We start from the raw sequence: 22,005 nt of genomic DNA, 5'->3' as shown, positions 1-22,005 counted from the left end.
ATCCGTTTTGTTTTCTTTGGAGTTGTAATAACTGACTGCGCTTTCGAATGTAATGAAAAAGGTTCTATCTCCTGCGTTTTAATTTCTCGTATGTTGAATGTAAATAAGTTGTGCTATGTATGAAAAACTTACTTTACACCATTTGGAACATATTATTAATTCATAGTGGTCATCTCACCGAGCTTTGCATGCGCGCTGAAAAGCTTTGTGGGAAATGATTTGAATAAGAACATCCGTAATGGATGATACGACATATCGTGCATGATATTTTATTTACAACGACTATCTTCATTACATTTTTTACTATTGAAATACGAGAAAAACTTTTGTTGAGGATTTTAAAGTATCTTTGACAGTAACTTTCAAGAGTGTGAACATGGAACATTCTTTGTTACCCCACCCTACTTTGCTTGAAAACCAATTCCTATAAGCTATCTCCGTGACCGAGAGGGTTAAATCTAGGTTAGGACGATATTTTTAAATTACACGAGATTTAATTTGAGTCAAGCTGTTAGTTGTGTTCGTCTTTTTAAATGTTTAAAAATGAGAGATGAGTTTTTTAAATGTTCTTATGGAGGCAGATGTCGGGTCATTTTGTCAGCTTCTTTTTCTAGCTATGAAGCTAACTATGAGGTTTATTCTTAATAGCGTCTTGTAATCCTCTTTTTACTCATTTAGACATAAATTCGGGTCGTGATTGATTGTTGCAGCATGACCATAAAACAACATAGAACTTTTTTGTTATATTAAGTACCGACTATTATTTCTTCACTTAATATTATTTCGTGTACAGAGTTGTATTTTTGTAGAAAATAAATGTCAGTATTCAAATATGGAAAATGTAATTTTAATTGTTTCTTAACCTTAATTTTTTGAATGTATGTGTTTAGAAATTTTATGGCTTTTTTGTTTTACTTTTAAATTATGACTGTTGAATATTTTTTGGCTCATTTTGGCGGATGCGCCGGGTGGTTCTGGTAAGCCGACGCATCCACCATGTTATTCGCTGCGATTTGCAAACGGTAATTTATTTAATGTATTCATTTAAGCGCAATTTTGATGCAATATCGGAATATTCATCATGATTTGATGCAAAATAACAGCCATGAAATAATAATAATTAATCTGAGTTGCGGCATTTTCGATTAATCATTTTTGAGAATTGTTACGAACAAATTAAGTACTGTTTGGTAGTTTTTTGCAGCTCGACGGCTACAAGCGTATTAAAGCGAAGGGTACGGTATAATTACAGGTGTGCCTGATTGATGTTGCGAAGTAGGAATTTACGTATATAATCTGCGTCCTTCAGCGTCGATTTTGACCCTGGATCATGGTCATAACCACGCGTTTAAGGTCGAGTAAATTTTAATATGTTGTACTAGGTCATTTCGACCAGAGGGTTCCTATACCGTCTTGAAAATTATTCATAATTTCTACCATCAACTTAAGCGGAGTTGAGAAGTTGTGTAAGGGTGGATGGAATTGTATAAACATTAAAGTAAAGAGCTTCGGGATAATTACTGTGTTGAAATGTAATTTGCACACATTATCTTGATTATAGTCTTATCTTGCCCTGATATTACAATACATTTGCTGCTACTTTTTTATGTTATCCTGACTTTGAAATTCTCTCGGATGAAAATTAATTGGAAAGCAGGAACATAATTGTAACTCTGCACGTGTTTCACCAAAATTCGGCATCATCCGGGACGTGATAAAATGTTTCTGTACGAGAGATTAATTTATTTTGTGTTTTATCTCTTTATTTGGGGACGGCATAGATGCCATGCGTGTGTCGTAAAAAAATTGTTTTACTTTCACTCTAAATTATGTTTGTACGATAATGGACAGGAATAACAGACAAGTTTATGTCAGGATAAGGTTATTAGACCCGTATGGTATTGGACCTTAGAAAGCCATTCCAGAGAATACTCTGAGGGATTTATTATGCAAATATTTAATGTACATCCGTTGGGTTTGTGAACTATGTCCTAATTAAATTTTGTTTTTGTCATATAAATTCGACAAAGAGAAGTAAAATGTAATTGGACGCTTTATCATTACGAACCGTCGCATAAAAACCTGAAAGGGAATTTTTATTTTGGTAGATAATCGTATGAATAGAGTTTTGTGTTAAAAGCGTATTATTTATTTTTTTATTCAAAGTAATGCTTCATCAACGCTTTTAGTTTAAAGTGATCGATATCACCGTAAATTATGTAATTAAACGAGAGATATTCTACTCGAACGAACTTAACAATTTGCTGAATATTCATTTGTTTCGCATTCTGAAAAATCTGCACGTTGTTTTCACGGGAAGTTGAATATATAACATTTTTTCATCTAACTCAATATTCTCTTAAATATTTTGGTTCGGCCAATATTATAAAGCATTTCCTTTGTTTATTTCTTGTGAAGTAGAATGAATACCGACAGAAAGCTAGAAATTGACAACATGATATCATCTGACATCATTTTATATTTATTATGGTTTCTCAAAAACAGTATAAATTAAATAAATAAAAATTTTAAACAACATGTGTGGATACTGTTTCAAATAGGTATATTAATTTTTGCAGATTTATTATTATTTTTCTATGGTTTTATATTTTTTAACAATGTTTTTCTGAATTACATATGTAGGTACATACATATTTGTTTCAAAATTTGTTTGTGAGTGTTTCTAATAAAATAACCAAAATAGACTTTATTGCTAAATAATGAAAATAGACCACAGAATACTTATAGGACAATTTAGGTTTCATTATCCCCTAAACGAGCGATTAACCGTTTTGGCCACGTTGTCATTTCGACTCGTTATGTAAATTAAATTGGCGTTCATAATACCGATGCAAAATATTGGATTCCGCGTTAATTGCAATCAGGAAAAAAAACGATAAACGTGACCACTGCAACCGGTAATGATATTAAATTGATTTTGCACATTTTTGTTATTTTGTAGGATTACGTGTTCTCACTCGTTTTCATATTAATGTGCATCGAAAGGGATCATTTTAAGATGGCAATCATGCAAAAATTCAAACAATCGTAACCTCAATCTTCTCCACAAATTATTTCTTTAAATAAATGTGTACCCCAGGTTACAAAGAAGAATTAAAATTAGTAACGTAATTAATATAGGGTCGCAAATATAAAATTTTTTGGCATTATTGATGTTTTTAAATTTGTTCTGAATGACATTAATGACGAGTCATCCTCTAAGTTAAAGATGCTTTTAGGCTTATAAAACCTACATGATGCACATTAATATGGAAAAGAGTATAGTTGCTAATTTTATACTACAAGTGGTATTGTCTAGTGGCGATTAGTTATTTCGTAATTAGTAATTGGTATAGGATTGACTTTAAATTTTCATTTCATTGTTGATACGAATATTTGTAGTAATATTATTACTATCTGGCTATATTTGATATTGTATGTAGTAAGTTCGGAATTGCTTTGTGTTAATGTTCAGTAATAAAGTATGTGTCAAGAGTACTAATTGGTTTTTAATGAATGTCGATTTGTCGATGCTGCTTAATTATTTCCGATGAAAACTCAATCTTCTAATTAGACGTGAAGTTGCTATTGACTTCTTTGTCCGTCAGTGCAAACTAACAATTAACGTCAACAGCATATGATGGAGCAACTGGTGTGACATCGAATGCAACTGTCTGTTGCTCCGTAGGTAATTTTATCGAATTCGTCAAAAAAAGCATTAAATTTGTGATGAAGTTCTTAAATATAAATTACCATTTCCTAATCAATTTCGAGACTATTAAACTTTGGGGTCGGTGTTTTCCTCTTTTTCTTGCAAACTCGATTGAGTAAATAGGACACGTCCGACGGACAAAAAGAAAGTTCATTCATCAGACTCTGGAAAAGAATTCAACTTTAAATGTCAGAAAAGATGGAACATAGCATAAGAAGAAGTTATCGTGTCAACAGAGACTCGTTTCTCGAGTGACGCTCTTTAAGATGACCTCTATGTCGTAAGAAAAGATAAACGAAGGTTCTTTGCTTGGACTCTTCTTGTGGAAAAATAGTGCTTGTAGTTAAAACAAGAACTAGAGAATTAATCCATGTTTGACAACGCTGCTGTCACACTAAATTGATGTTAAATTACCGGACCCTCGTTATCGACTTCTTGCATCTTAACCGATTTTTTTAGATATTCCAATTACATATAGGGGCTTAGATCTCGCAAAACTTTTCAACAAGTATACCATAAATCTTGATTTTGTTTTCTGAAGTAGAACTTATTTATTTTCCACATAATTAGTCAAACATCGGTGTAATTTTTTTCTTAGTCAAATTTTCCAATACGTTGTTTCGGAAAATGTTATTAGTTAAGTTTTGCATATTTCGATAAGGCATGAGTGCAGCCAATCGAATACATAACTTCCCGGGGGATATTAGAACTTCCCTTTATGTTAACCAGACCCGAGTTTGGTTAATACTTTGAATTCCGTGAGCAGCCTGTAGAATTTAGTAATGAAAATTCGATATGGACACAAATCTGTTGTTCGCTGACCGCACGCTCTTAACATCGTTTACTCAGCACTTCTCCAACTGACCCAAACCCCCGGGGAAGAACCATTAGCGCATTTGTTATTTATACCGATGTCCCTTGCCGAGAAACAGGTTAGCTCCCTAATTAATGTTGGTTTTGGAATTTAATTCGTTTAACTTGAATTCCATATTTAGGACGAGATTACAACAAAAATATACTTTATATTGTGCAAAATTGTTTGTAGGAGGGACGTTAAAAACAGTCTCATCGAATCAGTGTTATAAGAAAGAAGGTGTGCAGTAATAAGAATATGTGACAGACTAAATCTTGTTTTGGTGAGAACTATTCCTAGCGGATATTCTTTCCATGTAATTTAATACTGTAGCCCCATGTCTCGTTCTAATCACGACCAAGGATTCTGTATTGCGAAGGACATTTCTTGGTCATTGAATTTTATTCAAGGGCATTTGCAAGTTTGCAATCTGTAGTTATACTAACTATAGAAAATTAATAACATTATTAAACTCTACATAAAGCAATAATGTATTTTAGAAGAAAACAGTTACGAAACCATTTTATGTATCAGCATTATTTTAATTAGCCCGGCGCATCCACCACTTGTATATTTAATCTAAACTGCTTTTTGCAAAATAAGTTTTTTCCTGTTTTGTTTAGAAAATCAGATTATAGTCAACTGTAAATGTTATGAGTGAATACGAAGTGAATCGTTTTTTTATTATTTATAAAAATGTTCGTTTTTCTTTGTAAATATTGTCCGACATACATGTTTGTCTGCGAGAAAAGTAATATTGTAAGTAGATTTGTTACAAAGTAAAGCTGTAATTTGACAAGAATGGTGTTGTAATTTTCTCTGGAAGCTAATATTTTTCCGGTGTACCTTTTACCATTACCATTCTGCAGAAAGTTATTTCCTAGAGAACTTTTCAACTTTTTCAAATAACTGAACAAAAGTGTTTAAGTTTGGCAATAAAAAGACAATAAAAAATGAACTTGTAACAATTTGATTGACGAGAAATGTTTATTGGTAATTTTCTTCTATTATACACATACAACATTAGCTTTTATTTTAGACTTTTGGTAAAATTAAAAATTCTAGCTGTTGAGTGGAAACATAATTATGCGTGCTCTTAAGTTTTAGCTTTACGCTTGATCGTAAAACAAAATTAAAAATTAAATTGGTGGTGGCAGATCTAATATAAAGGACGCGGGAAGACAGTACAATGAATAATTTGCAGTTTGTGTGAAATATTTTCAAAGAAAATTTTTGGTGTTGAACTTGTGAGATACATGCTTTGTATTCTCATTGTAGGTGCTCGTGTTGTCGCACTAACGAGATTTATCGGCATGTGTAATGTCCTGTATAGCATTACGGAATGCACTGACGTCCTTGTGGGGATACCGCTAAACTGCATTTACGATTCGATTAACTTTAAGATGAATTATAGAACTTTAAAACTGGCACACCACCACGGGAATTTGATATCGGCTTAAAACCGCCGCTGTTAAATAATTAATTTAAGCCCTCACAGTCTAAAAGCTCCACTAATAGTTTAACGAGTCTGAAGTGCATAATTGGAAGATTTTTCGGATTGTTTTACTTTCAATATAGACGGTTTTAAGTCTCGAGAAAAATTAGACGAAGGATGAAACGAATTCTTCGACTTCTCCAGCATTTAATTAACGTTCTGTAAACATATTTTCATTTAGAGTAATTTAACGAATGCCAATTTTTATTTTCGTTTCTCGATCGATAAAGTTTTGCGGTCATTTTTACTGGTAATAAGACGCAGGTCTGTGCTCTTAATCTTGACCCACTTGTGTTCAAATGTCAAATAAACAATTGAATGTTGGCCACTCTAAGTGGGGCGCAAGGTTGCGAAAAGCTAATTTCTTTTCGAGAGCGTTTCCGAGAAACCATTTAGAAAAAGGTGATAAAAACGTAGGTTTTATCACATTGTGGATTATCTTCTGATATTTGTGCGTTTTCAAGTGGGTGAAACGAAGACCATTTTTGGGGAAGTGAATTTTTAATTACGAAAATTTACAAAAGCAAAGTTTTTTCATTTTCTTGGTTAATATTACGTTTAACGCATGATATGGTTTTTTTTTTTTTTTTTTTTTTCGATAATACGAGTAAGAGAGTGTTCGCCTGGGGCGTATCCTCGAAGGTTGATCTGTTTATCACCGCGGGGCTACCCACAGGGCTTTACTTCACTTTTCTCCGCCAAGATTTTCTCTCACCCAGATGATGAAGTGTTCGCTCTATTTGTCCTGAATTTCCACGGTTCAGGTTTACAAACCAGTCTTAATACACTTAGTGTGCACGTCATACCCATCTGCTACACGATTTATGACAATATGGAAGCGATGATTAAGCAAAAAAGAAGCTTACGAAAGAACGAACTGAAGTATTCAAATAGAGGGATAAGCGGAATGAAAAATAAGCAATTTTTGACGTTAACAACTGATTTTGAATAAGTTAAATCGATGCAATAAAGGATTAGAATTGAGCTTGACTTATCCAATTTATTTTAATGGAAAATATTTGTCATCTACGTATTTTTTATGAGAAACGTGGAAGAGTTTTAATTAAGTTTTATCCATAATTTCTGTAAATCACTTTTTACTGCTTAGTTCAAAAGATCTACAAGTAGTCGGATAAAAGCGATGAAGCGATTTTCAGTCATCTGTGGGGAAGTGAAATAACTGAAAGCGAGTTAGTGCACCAGTAAAAAAAGAATCAACTTTATTATTACGTACGCCTATGTTTTTCTCTCGAACTATACTTGACTACAGGTATTTTTTTCATTCACGAAATTGGTCCCAAGTTTTATGTTCACGACTTTCTTACCCCATGTTTCTCTCACAATATCCTGCAGCGTTGTGAAAATATGAAACAAATAATCTTTGGGGAAATCCAAACAATTGAGGCGTGGAGGAAAATAAGTTTTAAAGGTTTTTTTATTTACACGGAAAATATATATGTATAAAAAAGTAAGATGTTAATTATTAGGACTTATGCATGGTGAATAAATTGTTTAAAATAAATTATAGCGGATAAATTGAATTTTATTGTAATAAGACTAAAAAAGAGTTTTCTTAGAATTCAACTTGCGAGGATTTTATCCTGATGATGGAAAATTTAATTTTACTAACAAATAAATCAACCTATTACGACTTTTTTTAATTAGGCAAACATTTGTTTAATAGTTATTTATGTACTAGGTCGGAAAAGTGATATTTTATCGAACGAATCTAAGATTTATGAGCAGACAGAGCGAAGCGAGTAATAAGCGAGTTCGATAAAGACACTTTACTGACGTGTTGCATACAAAATTTTATCGCCAACCGCAAAACTCATAAAAAATGGAGAAAAAATTAAGATATTGTAAATTATTACGTTTTATTATGATAAATTAAACCGATATAAAAACAACAGAGAATACAAAACAATTTCTGACAGTTATAAGACTTATAAGTTATAACTGTTGCGCTATGTTGATGAATATTTGCGGCAGGTTATAATGCGTGATTTGTACAGTACAAAAAAGTGTTTGTATACTTCCAAAAATTGCTATGGTAATGTATGGGTCTACTGACGGTTAACGATAAAATAATTTTTAATAATATACATACAGGGTGATTCTTAAATAGACCGACAAAATTTTATTACATCTTCCTAAGGATAAATGGAGACAAACTTTACCCTTTTTATGTTTATACCTTTTAGGGGCAAAACCCCCTTGATCCGTACCACGGCGTTTATGAATTGTTGCAATAATCAAGTACGTTATTACCATGGTTACCACTACCTGTGCTATCACATCAGTGGCGTACGGTTTACTTCGAAAATAACTTTAATAAATTTTATTTGAAGAACGTTTAAACAAAGAATTTTTTAAATATTTTTTCCAGCATGTTCTCATTTGATACTACCAAGGATAAACTTTTGTCGGTCTATTTAAGAATCACCCTGTATAAATATACATATTATAATAAATCAAAACTATGCATTGATGGACAAATTCTGTTGGAATTGTTGTTTTGAAGTGTAAACAATAAGATATAAAACACAAAAAGTTCAACAAGGAATAAATAATTTAAGTTTTATGAAGTAAGAATGCCAAAATTTTGCATGCAGAAAAATATTTCGAAGTATTGGGGACGACAAAAAACAAGTACTTTCTATGAAGTAGGGGTGGGTATTTGGAATTTTTTCATCAAATTTTTTTTTCAATCAAATTAGGTATAATTTCAAGTTTTTCATTAACGTATTGTAGTTAGTAGTAGTAAGTATATTAAACTTTGCTTTAATAACTTCGAAATGGATAGTTCAGTTTTTTAATGTCCTTATATGAATTAGTAATTTTTTTATTATTAAAGAGAAACTTTTTTCCATCGCTTCAAAATTTTTCGTTCATCTATCGCATGTCGCATTACAGCCGGCCGCAGAGGAGGGGTAAAGTGAAAGGCGCTCGACAAAGCAGCCAAGGCCAATATGGCGGCGCCCCTGGCTCGCATCAGCTGACCGTGTAGCATTTATATTCTTACTCATTCATGCAAATGCTCCACGGTATTTGTGTGTTTTGTCAGTGTATTGATGTATTGATCCGAAAAAAAAGTTTCACTTGCATCGTGGTTTCTTTAAACCATAGCAGGTTTTTTTGTGGAATTTTTAGAATCTCTGTTTGGACGTGTCTAGAATTGATAGGTTGCAATGATATTTGGTAATTATTTAATTAGGTATATAAAATGTTATTTTAAAAGCTCAAAAAGAAACAAAAATCTTTCCATGCATGCACAATATTTTCATCGTTATTATTATGGATAAAAATTATGATTTATACCGAAAAGATGAAATCTAAAACAAAAATTGTAAAGATTTTATAACTTTATTACAAAATTATAGTGTAGTGTAGTAATTCACCTCTCTTTTTTTAAATATTAACCAATAAAATAGCATTTACTTTTGTATCCTAGCAACAGCAAATTCCAGCGAATATTCTACTCGTGGTAAAATATGTATAACTGGATATTCAACTTTAATATGACAACGAAATCATGTGTAACGCAAATTTGAATAGTCTGTTGAATACCATTCGTACTCAAAGATTGTAGAATATTTTATTCATGGTCATTACGCTTGCGAATAAAAATATTCGACAATTTTTGACTATTTGTGATATTATAACTGAATATATTTTTTTGTATTTCATAACTCTGATTACATTATGAGACTATTATTATTATCTACTAGTGTTTCAGTTTACTTATCCTACTTTAATAAATAAATAAATGCAGCACGATCAAATAATGTTTGTATCAAGGATGCGTCCAAGTTGAGGACGTATGTCGCATGACAGTTTGTATGTTAACTGTTGTCAAAAATTATTTTCTAAAAATGAAGATATTAATGTAAGCGGGTTGAATTATTCTTTGAAACCTCTTAAAACATCCTAAAATGAGATTTTGTTGGTTGTTCATACAAATCGTGTACTACGGTTTCTTGTCACAATTTACATAAAAATTATTTTGACATTTCTTATTTCTCATTCGGGCATTTTCTATGTGTACTTACTACTTGATACCGCTTGATACACGGTAAGTTAAGAATTATGACGTCACAGTATGTGTGTACAAAGCGCCAATTTTAAAATCTAGGAAGTTTGTAGTAATATGTTTTGGGTGGTTAGTTTGAATTAGCTGATTTATTATTGTTATTGTTATTGAATAAATTATTTCTACGAATAAAGCTGAATTTAATGAGTGTTTTTTTTATATGCAATCTTTCAGTAGGCAAAATTCTTTAGTGTTGACACACTTATAGAAGATATATTAATACCTAATCCTTTTTTTCTTACGTGTTGTTACAACAAATATCACTAATCTTGTTTAATTCATTTATTTTCGAGGATAGAGACATAGAAAAAGGTTAGGATCTGCTGTCAAACGCTAAAAAGCTGTTTCTTACTACATACTGCTAAACAAGGACAGAACACATATTCGAGCTTGAGGATGGTAAGTTCGTGTATGTTAACCGGAACATACCGTGACGTCATTGTGACAAATCGAAAACGGTTAATTTGTCTTCCGCAAACGAAATATATCTCTTGTATTTTTTGAATGGTGTTACTCCACCACCTGAGATAAGGCGTGGATTCTCGCTTGAAGGTGAAGAAGATAAATCACGAGGGTTTAGCTGTCAGTGGCGCACGCAAGTTTATCTGAAGAACTCGCAGTGACCCAGATAACGACTGTCTTGATTATTACATGTCTGGTTTATGTTCAGGAATGTGAATAACGTTTTTTGTAAACCTCATGCTCGAGGAAATGTTGCAGGATATATTTTTTGCTCAGCGGGATTAAAATGCTCAGACAGGTGCAGACTTGGAAATATAATACTCGTATATGCTAGATCAATTATCGTAAGATGTGACTTGGTTTTTAATGCTAGTTGAATTTATCAAAATTTAAACTTGACTCGAAAGAGAAATGGTGGTATTGATTAGTCAAATATGTTTCTCGAGGCTTTGGCAATTCTACAATTGGGTCAAAGTTTGTTGGGGCATGCTAGAATAATAAAGAAATAAACAAACAGAATTTACACATTACATTTTTGGTAAAACAATTAACGTGTCTGAGCGCAAAGTTTTAGTTATGTGGGCCACTTTTGGTTCGTGCCAATTGGACTTTAATTGTCCACGGGTTGAAAATGGTAATATTTTAACTAAATTCCACTCTGTAATGTTTTTTAACATTAGGTTTTTTTTCGTTTTTACTGTGGATTTATCTTATGAACAATTGTTTAAAAACGTTTCCTTACCAGAGATAAATGGCGTCAAAATTTGAAATTTGTTCTCATCTTCTCTTAATATTTCTTAAAAGGAGAGAGCTACGAGCTCTAAATTTTTGGAGCACTAGATGAGTAATGAGTATTATTTTATATTGATTTCATCGCAATCGGCGTATCGTGTGGAAAAATTTTGGCTTCATTTATCTCTGGTAAGGAAGCGTTTTTGAACAATTGTTCATAGGATAAACTAACATTATTTTTAGGTGTTATAACTATTCTTGAATTTTTGCCGATAAAAACGGAACCAGTCTGTATATGAAGGAAATAAGATTTTTCTGGTTATAACTGTTTTATAATTATGAAACAGATTTTATTCATTTTTTAAATTAATTTTAAATAAATATTTTTGTCAATCTGTAATTTAATAGCACTATACATTGTTTAATTAAGTACGAGTATTTAAAAAATTGAAAAAACTGAAATGGTACTCCCAAGTTGCACCAAGGACTCTATTTTCCCTGTCTTTTTATGATTATCGTTACATCATTTGAGTCGCAGTATTTTCTCTTGCAATTAGGATTATTCAATGAAGTAAGTTTTCTTCTGATTTATGCTTTTAGATGGTTCAATTATTTTCAATTATTTCAATTAATTGATGTTAGTTTTTAATCTTGACAGACGGTTTATTTTATTAGTAACGCAGGTAATTTGCCGCGTCGTTGAATTTTCTGTTTCCAGTACCTCTCGTATCTCGAACTTCTTTCTAATTAAATTTTGAGAGTTAAATTTCTTCTGGTTAGAAATATGGAAGCATATTATTCACTTTAATTAAATAATATCAGGCAACCTTACATTTTAATTGCCTTATTTTCTTGCTAACTTTTATTGTTTTGGTTTAATCAAGTTGAACGGAAAATTTCCAGAGAGTGGTAAAAATACATAGGATCGTTTTATTTTCTTTTTTAATATTTTTTTGCGTTGCTTATGCATCCATTAAGCTGTAAATCCAGACATACAGCTCGATAGGATCAGACAGGATTTGGTTTTGGCTGTTGTATTAAATGGTAGGCAGCCAAATATATAGCATATTGTGAATAAACACATCCGACGAGGTTTCGCTGCTATTACTAGGATTCATTTAACTGATATAAATCACGTTTATGGTGGATCATTTTGAATATTTGATTACGAATTTATTTATTGAGATATTTTAAAGATTTGATTTCGTTGTGGGATGATTCATGTAGCGCATTCTCGGCAGTTCCATTATGACATCTTGTGCAGCCAAATCGGCATGTCGCTTCCAGCTATGCGATTTTTGTAAGAAATTTATGGATGACAAGTCGCAAGTTATGAAAAAGAATCTCATATTGGTTCTATAAGAGCTGGAAGGTGAACATATGAAACCGAATAACGGCCATCATTTCGAACCATGAAGATAAACGATGCCGGCGGCAGCTCAGCGTGTGTCGTACTGATAGTGTTATCACTAGCTATCATAAGACACACGCGGCTATCGCCGGTGTCTCCTATCCTTTTGATTTTATTACCATTAAGAGTCACTTCCGCGAACACCATCAATCATGAATTAAATTAAATTTGATTTACGCTAGGAACCAGAAACTCATTGATCTTGATATGAAAAAAATATAAATTTTAATCATTTTCGATGTATTTAAGCATCATCTTTCATTTTTTTGACTTTTACCCCATCTTGATTATGCTAGATCCAGGAAGTATTTTTATGGGGCCTGCGTTTTGCTTTTATCTTTAATTAAAGTCCTTGGATTTTTGTTATCGCGTGATAGGTAGCGCTTTATATGAATTGACTATCTTGTCTTCTCACAAAATTTACTTCTAAATCTAAGTCATTTTCAAACTGAAATAAATTTTCACACTTTGCCGCAATTTTATGTTGAAACAAGTGAACAAAATGTAATCAATATTTTATTCCCATTAACGTAGTTTTTGAAATTTAGCACATATTTGGCACAAGTTTCGTAAATTTAATCACAAATAGCATGTTTCATATTAATTATGTAAAGTTTAAATTGGTGTTTAACAAGCTTTGGCTATTTCAATTTGCAACATCAATTAATATCAGATGAAAGGAACTTTGGTTTTAACTGTTTAAGTAGAAGTAATTATTGCTATTTTGCTTATTGTCTTTATTTGCACATTTATCGAATTATTAACGTACTAGCTTAATTATTATATGATTTATAGCTCTGTAAATCTCGGTTATAATAAAAGCAAAGCAACAGGACCTTTATAACTTCTGATTAAATGTTATCTGATACTTTGTTAGATAAACAACTAAATAATCCTACATTTAATACAAGAATCTTGCAAGAATACGCCCACATTGTTGATTAGATGATTTCATAAATATTAAATTTGCTATCTCGACATAAATTGACTATATGGGTAATTACTTTGATTTATAGACGGCGACACATTGTACTTACGATAATGGACACTACGGAGTAATATTATATTTACTTTCTGTAAGTTTTATTGATTATACGAGTAGACCGTAAGATTAATGGAAATTTAGACACTTTTTATAAGCTGAACGTAAAAAGAATGTTGTTTTTTATAATAACATAATTGTTAAATAATTTTAGCAAACTATATTTTATCGCGGTTTCATCTTCAATAAAGTGAGGAAGAAAGTTAATACATTTAGCGGCTTTCCCGGCGCATCCACCAAAATTGAATTTAGTAGCAGCGCGCTAATTTACCATTATTGTGAAAGCTCCGGTACAACCTTATTGAAATGCGTAAATTTTTTAGGTGACTCAGTGATTTGTCGACTTTTTCAATTGAGGATATTCGAAAATTAAAATTAAACGGAAAATTACTTCTTTTTTGAAATTGTGCCTGTCGGATATTCACTTTGAATAATTCGGTTTTGCTTAATCAATTTTCAACCGAAGTCATTAATTTTAACAATCAGCACTTGCCTGTAGCCTGCTGCGTGTTATTTCTTCGAATCACCGCATTAATTCGAGCAAATGAGCTTGAGCTTTGCTCTGAGAACGGCATTATATTGCTGAGTAGTCAACTACCCTGATAGTTAACGTTATTGGTGTTGAGACATTTCAACTTGTGCATGATAGAGTTAAAGTTCTGATTCTAGCGTGGGATTATTTTCCTTTGGGGATTTTTACTGAGGAGAAGTTTAACGGAATGTTTGTTGACCTAGACCCTTCACGTAGAAGGATAATTAAATTCGATTTTCAACTTATTTTTGTAGCATCTTGTATGTTTATCTTTAATATTATTAGACACGACAGAGTCAATATGCAATTACAAACATTATACGCTGCTTTATACCCTCACTAGAAAGATCAATATTTACTTTTGATTGATAAGGTTTGTTTGTGTAGGGGTGGCAGTCTGTATTTCATAATATTTGACGATTTTGAATCTAACGCTTCAATAAACTGTATATTTAAATCGAATACTTTGGGGAATGAAGCACTTTTCATATTATTTTTTGCGCGGTTGTGAGAGTGACTAAAGACACGCCTGTTGAAGAATGGCGTTTGCACAGTAAGAGTAGTGTGCTTCATCACAAATTCATTAAACCAGCTCCAACTCTCATAAATCTCCAGCATCGAGAAGAGGGTTTATGATGCTTTCTTCTTGAATCCATCAATACATCGAGAAATCTAAATTGAATTGTTTTACTCTGGAAAGAAATAATGTCAGATTGGAAATAGCTGCTAATTGAAATAAAAGAAGAGGTGAAACGATAAGAACAGCAATTTGTACACTAACTGAAAAACAATCAACTTGTATTTGGGTTATTCTATACTTTTCACTTTTATGTAGATGTAATGTAATATTTAAATTATTGTCATAGTAACGTTTCCTTTTGTTATTTTATATCAGTTCTGTGCTTTTTATATGAGTTAAATTTTAATTAATGAAAGTATTCCAACATGATAATTGAATATTTAACGAACTCACATTAATTTTACGTGTTTAAAATGATTTTAAAACCATCCAAATTTTAAGAGAATTACTTTGGAACGGCAGCGATTTGGAAAATGTTTGGATTTAAAGTCACTTTAAGCTTTGTCGAATGTGTGGGATAATGGAAGGTGGGTCGTTAATGTTTAAGTAGTATCTCTGAAGTTTGGGAAACTTGGTAAAAGTCGGATTGATATCTTTTTATTTTTCTCTTCATTTACTTTTTTTATGTCAAATGTTTTTTTACATATCGCTTTCATTGTCATCCGATAGTTGCAACGATAAAACTAAAAGGTTTGATGTTTTGAAAAGATACAAGGCAGGAATCTTTGTTGACTATCCAGGAAAAGTTTTATGACAGAATAAATATTGTCAAAGAATTTACTTTTTAAACATTCAGGAAGATTAGTTTACGTTGGAGGTATAAAAAGGTAATGAAATTTCATATATCCAGCTTTAAAAGAAAAATAGATATTTATTTAATTATTCGTAGCACATTATCAACATTTCTTACGCAAAATTTGGTTGTTATATTTTTTCTTTAAAATTGGTTTAAAATGCTGATTTATTATATTTTGTTACAAGAAAAATTATATTTCGTTACAATGAATAACGAAAGGACATAACAAGAAATATGTTAGTGTTTATCGGTTTCCTGATAAATTCATACAACAGAACGAAAACAATATTTCAGCTGTCATTTGGATTTATATAAGATACTTTTTATTTGTCATATCAATCTATTAAGAAATAACACTATATTTAGATGCGACCATCTGCTGTTAACTAACCATTTTCTAAGTTATCTAATAGAAAAAAAAACCTTTTATAGTTTCGTAATTGTTGTAACTCGTAAAGTCTGAAAAATTTGAAAAAGAATTTTTTTTGATGGTTTTGTGTGTAGTTTTTAACTTTTTATTATCATTAAAACGCTAGAGATAGCAATAATGTTATAAATATTCTGTGAAAAGTAAATATGTGGTTGGCTTTTAAAGGATTTTAAGAATAGTAACTTACATTTTCATAAAAGAGGGAAATTCTAACTAGGTTTGCGTATATTCTTGAAAAGTTTTCCTGAATAGATACGATATGCAGAGACCAGCTGAAATTACATGAAATGTTATAGAAAAGGCATTTACTATGCTGTTAAAACAGAAGTAGTAACAAAATTTCGTTTAATATTTGAACTAAATGTATAACAAACGCTCAAGTATTACCATTTAAATGAAAGAAACTTTTCAGTTTACAAAGAGGACTTAATTAAGCGCTACACAATGGGATAACATCTTGTTCGTGGAATGGATAGAAAGGTTGTTTATCTACCACAGGACCGCATATTTAGTTTCAAGTTGTTTGGAAATGTTCAGGAATTGTGGTCTTATTGTGGAATATTAAAAAGACAGAAAACCGAAATTTTTTTGAAAGAAAGCAATAGATGTTTGTGTATTGTAACCAGAAATTTAACAATATCTCTGCTTTAGGCAAGTCGAATATGAATGTTTAGACGCACACCAGTCACATTGTTGGTCAAACATAAACAACCAGCAGCGGAAAATAAGACGTAAACGGTCTGTTGAGGATGAAAGCCTTTACCTCAGCTGATGACGTTTCAAATAGACCGTCGGAAATCACAAACAAGATATAATACAGCTTTGTAACAACATTTTCAGCTCTTTGTTCTAGAATAATCCGTTGTGTCTGTCACACATGTGCATGAATCCCATAATTCGATTAACTCAGCGACAGTATACAGGATAACGGCATAAATTTGTCGCACTTTCAACAAAATTTTTCAGAATTTATCTAATTGATGGTGACACTTTTCAAGAGAGAAAGGTAAAGTAATCCAAAAGTCATTGCGACAGGACGCTCCAAATTATGCAAAAAGGGAAGATTAGCGCGAGATGTGCGAACAGTTCGTGCCATAAAATCTCTTTTATGGTAGCTGCGATTTTAAAGAAGGCGTAACTACCAATATTCTCTGGAGCTCCGGAGAGTCCGGTCACGAATGAAAAACATAAAAAGGACTTTTTTGTAATTGGTTTCTTTAAAGATTAAAAGCACATTTTTTAAGATCAAATTTAATAAAATATTTGTAAAAATCAGAGGCTTAAAGCTGGTGTGTTTGTTAGTTAAGTGGGTAAAAAGTAGTGACAGCTGGGAATCATGAATGACGGCTTAATAAAACTCGCTTGTAAATCGAGTGTTGGATCTTTCCGGAACCACGTACACCTCTGCATGATGGGCTAATGATTGACGTCAGCCATCGTCGGCGCCCTCAGCATATCGATCGTGGTGGCGGCGTCGTGGTGTTCCAGTCAACAAGTGTGTATGTGCCGGCGTCGAGGCCTCCATTAACTTAAACCGAGCTTACATAATATTCTCGAGCGACCTCGAAAAACACCTTCTTGACGAATACCCGACTATAAATAAAAAATGAACGCCAGCTGTTATTGTAAATCTGCACGGGGACGGTTGAGGCTGGTCGTGTCTACCGAGAAACGTAGACGAGATGCGATAATAATTCATGGCTTCTTGTATTTTCGGAGACGAAATTCCCAGATGAGACGGAACATTTCGCTTGAAAATTCATGAAGTTACTGGGGCGACGTTCAATGAAAGGATGGTAAACAGGAACAGATTATTTTACTAGTAGTGGCAAAAATTTCAACTATCTTCCTGTGACATTATGACGAGAAAATTTCAGCGATGAATGTTTACGAAATTGTTCGAATATTTCATGTTTCCTAAGGATTTTAATTAATTATGTGTTGCTGAAAATATTTTTGCTATCGTTACGTTTAGGACGGTTTAGAAGACATTTCAATTTCCATATATACATTTAAAACGAAAAATTGCTTGCATGAAATATTGTTTACAGTTAACTTTTAATTTTCCGCTTCGGTTGTAAACCACAAAATCCGGTTTGGTGTTTTAGAAATAATGCATGAGATGAAACCTCAAATTAGAAATTGACATGAGGCTAATTACATTTACTTAATTGAACTCTGGATGAAAATTTTATCTTCTGATTGACTTACCAAAATGTAATTATCTAGTTCGACATTTTAAATTTTATATTCAAGTAAAAATACATAGGTGTTTAAAGTATTTTACAGCTTTTCAACATAATCGAGCTCAATGCATTTTTTATTAAATTTTTGTTCATTAAAAGCTATAACTTACCTTTACATTTTCTGAATATGTGTAACATTATCTACAATGCGAATGTTTAGTGTTTATTTGCATTTGAAATACCTTTATTGGCGCTTGTCATTTCGTGTAATTACTCACGGTCTCTTTGTATGTTCGATTTAAGCTCATCAATTACCACATTATTGCGACTGTTGCTCACGTCCATCCTGTTATGTTGCTAATAATAATTTGCATGATGAAATTTACACAGCCATGTTGAATAGTCAGTTTCGAAATGATGATATTCTCTTTGGATCCTTTATTCTGGGATTTTGTAAAGGACTTGATATATTAAAATTGAAGGAGAATTAAGAGAGTTTTTTCACGGTACGTGAACGTACAAAAGGCTATCATTACCGTAAAACGTAGTAATTTTCAAGTCCGTGTAAATCTCTTCGCCGTTCTCTGTTATTAGTTCATGATGTCAAACTTTGTAAAAGTGATTAAAAATTCAGCTTTGTTAGGTTTTTAATTATACAAACTCAATCTGTGTTGAACCATACTGTTTAATAAGTTTATGCATTTTAATAAGTTGCTTTTTACTGAAGAAGCTGTTTTGCTGATTGCTTTTTTTATGTCTGTTCATGAATAAAACAGACGACTTGAAGCTACAGTAATGTCTATAATTAATTTTTCTTTCGAAATTTTATATCATTTAAGATGATCATTATGATTTTTGTGAAGGTTCTTATTTTAATTGGAGACAGAAGTAAACTAGAGATTAATTCACCCTTGAGATTAAAGCTTTCAGTCATATTTACTGTGAAAATATAGGATTTCTACCACAGGATTTGAGCTGCGATTTTTGTGTTTAGAGAAATAATAAACACTGAACTGAGAATTTAATTATTGCTTATTGTGATTTATGAAGGCATTTAATTTTTTTATTGAATAAATCACAATAAAATGATGAAGGTATTGTTAAGATAGAATGAATAATAATTGAAATAAAGATGTAAGATAAGTATGAGCTTTAAAAAAATATTGCTGGTTAAAATTTGTTTCAAATTGCTCTGAACATTCACTTTATTGAGTTAGTTGCACATTACTAATTTTAATTAACTTTGGTTTGAATATTTTCTAACAGAGTTACATATTACACTGAGGCATTCATTTTGTAACAGATATTTACGTAATACATATATTAAATTGAAATTGCCTGAAACAAAATGAAAATATATTTTATAAGCTTGCTCATTTTACGCAATATTTAATTAATTTTCTGATGTTTAATTATCAGTTTGCCACACGGCGGAATTATGTTAGAAATTTTTAAAGCAGAAATGGATTTAATAAATTTCAGGATAATAATCACTAGGTGTGGATTTTTTTCTTTTTGCAACAAGCTTATTATAAATGTTACTTTATAGATCAAAACTTTTCTTACTAAATCACTGTGTATATTTTTGTCACGGCGATATAACTTATCTTGTTCTATATTTAGATGAAGGATTTGGTTGCCGATTACATTACAATTATTACAATAAGCGACGAATATTATTTGATAGTGTTGATAATGCAGTAGCTGCTGAAAATCAGTAATGTTGGTACGTGTTTTATTTAATTAAATTCGATTGTTTAGCATTTAGTTAAATTATGTTTGCAGAGTTTTCATTGAAATAAATACAAATTACAGTTTCAAACGTGCGGTTTTAAAATGAATATTAATCAATGTGTTATTTCGTAATTTTTTCATTAGTGATATATGTATGTGACACGAGAGTATAAAAATGCTTATTTTCAGACGTTTCGCCATGGCTTCCCTTTCCAACCAACGGCGATGGCTTACGACCCTGTGCAGCGATTACTAGCTATCGGTTCAAAATGTGGCTCCCTCAGGATGTATCCTTTTTCATTAATCTTCGAAATTTAGGTACACAGATGTTACACCGAGTATTTAATGGACCAAGGCCAAGGTCGGTATTTCGCAAAAATAAATTTATACGTATATTATATTCTTGCGACTGAAATGTGCTTTTTATTTGGTGCCAGCAAAGCTCTAAAAATTCATGAAGCTATTCATGTCGAAGCGTCATTTTTCACATAATAGCGTTATTATTGATTTTTTTCTGAGTAGATAACGAGTTGGAAATGAACGAACTATACCAAATGAAACTTTTAATGAACGTTGCTCGAAAGTGTTTGTTTTTGCGTATTTGTTGCACCACTCTGACAGCGGTTGATTGTGTTTGGTTTTTGTCGATTTTTAGGCCGGTCTGCTGTCAATTTACAAAGGTTTTGTGAAGTGACCAGTAAGATTTTTCCTTCAAATCAATTTTCGAACATCAACGAACCGTCAAATATTTATTTACCACTTGAATATGACATCTTTTCTTTCAGCCTTCGTATCGAAAACTTGTATTATCGACGCGTGTTAGATCCTTATAATGTCTAATAAGAAACTCAAAATCGAAAGGGAAATGGAGTAAATGTAACGATAACATATCCACCCTGAAAGATTCTTGTGTATAATAATAAATCCCACTTATAAAACCTGTTTTTCCCGACAAGGAAAATAAAAACTTATACCATATACGTGTTTCATTGTAAAGCTTGAACAATAAAGTTAATGAAAAAGTATGTTGGTGGATAACAGAAAAGTTTAACAAGTAGGTACATCTGCATAAAATCGGCCGAGCTTGAAGCAGGAAAATAGCTTCAACGAGGTTTACTCCTAAGACCAGTTTTGGGAGTTTTCCAGTAAAAAAAGCATACAATACAAGTACACCTACATGATGATGCATTTTACTTTGCTTAATTCTCTGGAAACCTTTATGCTGATCAAGAGTTTTTTCCAGTCTGAGTAAGACACATGGTTTTTAATGTATTCACATACACGAGTCAGCGCTAACTGAAAAAGCTCGCCAGTATAAAGGTTTATGTTAAAGTTGTATGTGTTCAAATTAATATTACTCTGGCTTAAAAGCTCAACTCCACGTTTTGTGGTTGAATAAATTGACGGGGAGTTCTCATATTTACACATTTTTCACTAACTCTTCCGTTACAGTATTGTAATTTATTTTTTATTTTAATTGAAGTTTAACATATTAATGTATTTATCTTTTGCTTAAAAATCGTTTACATAAGAGCACTGCTGTGAGGGCTTCTACTCGGTTGGTTTCTTCCCGGTAATGTTATTTTTAGTCGTTTGTTTAATTTAATCTTGTTTCGTGTGTATTTCCCAGGCGAAAGCAATTTTCTTTGATCCTCTCAACTCTATCATAATTGTAATATGAGGAAAGGAAATGGTTTCTTAATAGGTCTACAGAAATCATGAATAAATCATGAACTTTTAATTAGAATAAACCTAGTACGAGTACCTTAGTGACTTGTGTCAAACTGTCGCTTTTAATTGTAAGCTCGAAATCAGAAATAAATTCGAGATTATGCGAACGTGCTTGGTTGCACACGATCTTGAATGCTTAATTGATACAAGGCCCAGCTGGATTTTCATTAATTACAAAGCCGAAGAACAATAGTTGAAAAACAACGGAACATATGT

General features: G+C 31.9%; 1 protein-coding gene across 6 annotated transcripts in view; it reads left to right on the top strand.

The window, feature by feature from the left end:
* Nucleotides 1-22,005, top strand: part of LOC123008166 (syntaxin-binding protein 5) — an 81,390-nt gene that overhangs the window by 30,102 nt on the left and 29,283 nt on the right. For all 6 annotated transcript variants that reach the window (XR_006412925.1, XM_044403821.1, XM_044403819.1 and 3 more), the window contains exon 2: nt 20,248-20,345. Coding sequence is in view for 5 of the 6 variants with exons in the window: in XM_044403821.1 (XP_044259756.1) it covers nt 20,248-20,345 (98 nt within the window). In the remaining variant the exon portion in view is untranslated. The remainder of the gene's footprint in view (nt 1-20,247; nt 20,346-22,005) is intronic.

This window comes from Tribolium madens, unplaced genomic scaffold (assembly GCF_015345945.1).
Source record: "Tribolium madens isolate multiple individuals breed KSU strain unplaced genomic scaffold, Tmad_KSU_1.1 Scaffold_3;HRSCAF=73;Tcas5.2_LG2, whole genome shotgun sequence".
Classification (NCBI taxonomy): Eukaryota; Metazoa; Arthropoda; class Insecta; order Coleoptera; family Tenebrionidae; genus Tribolium; species Tribolium madens.
The sequence above is the reverse complement of the archived record's forward strand: the minus strand, read 5'-3'. Positions and strand labels throughout refer to the sequence as shown.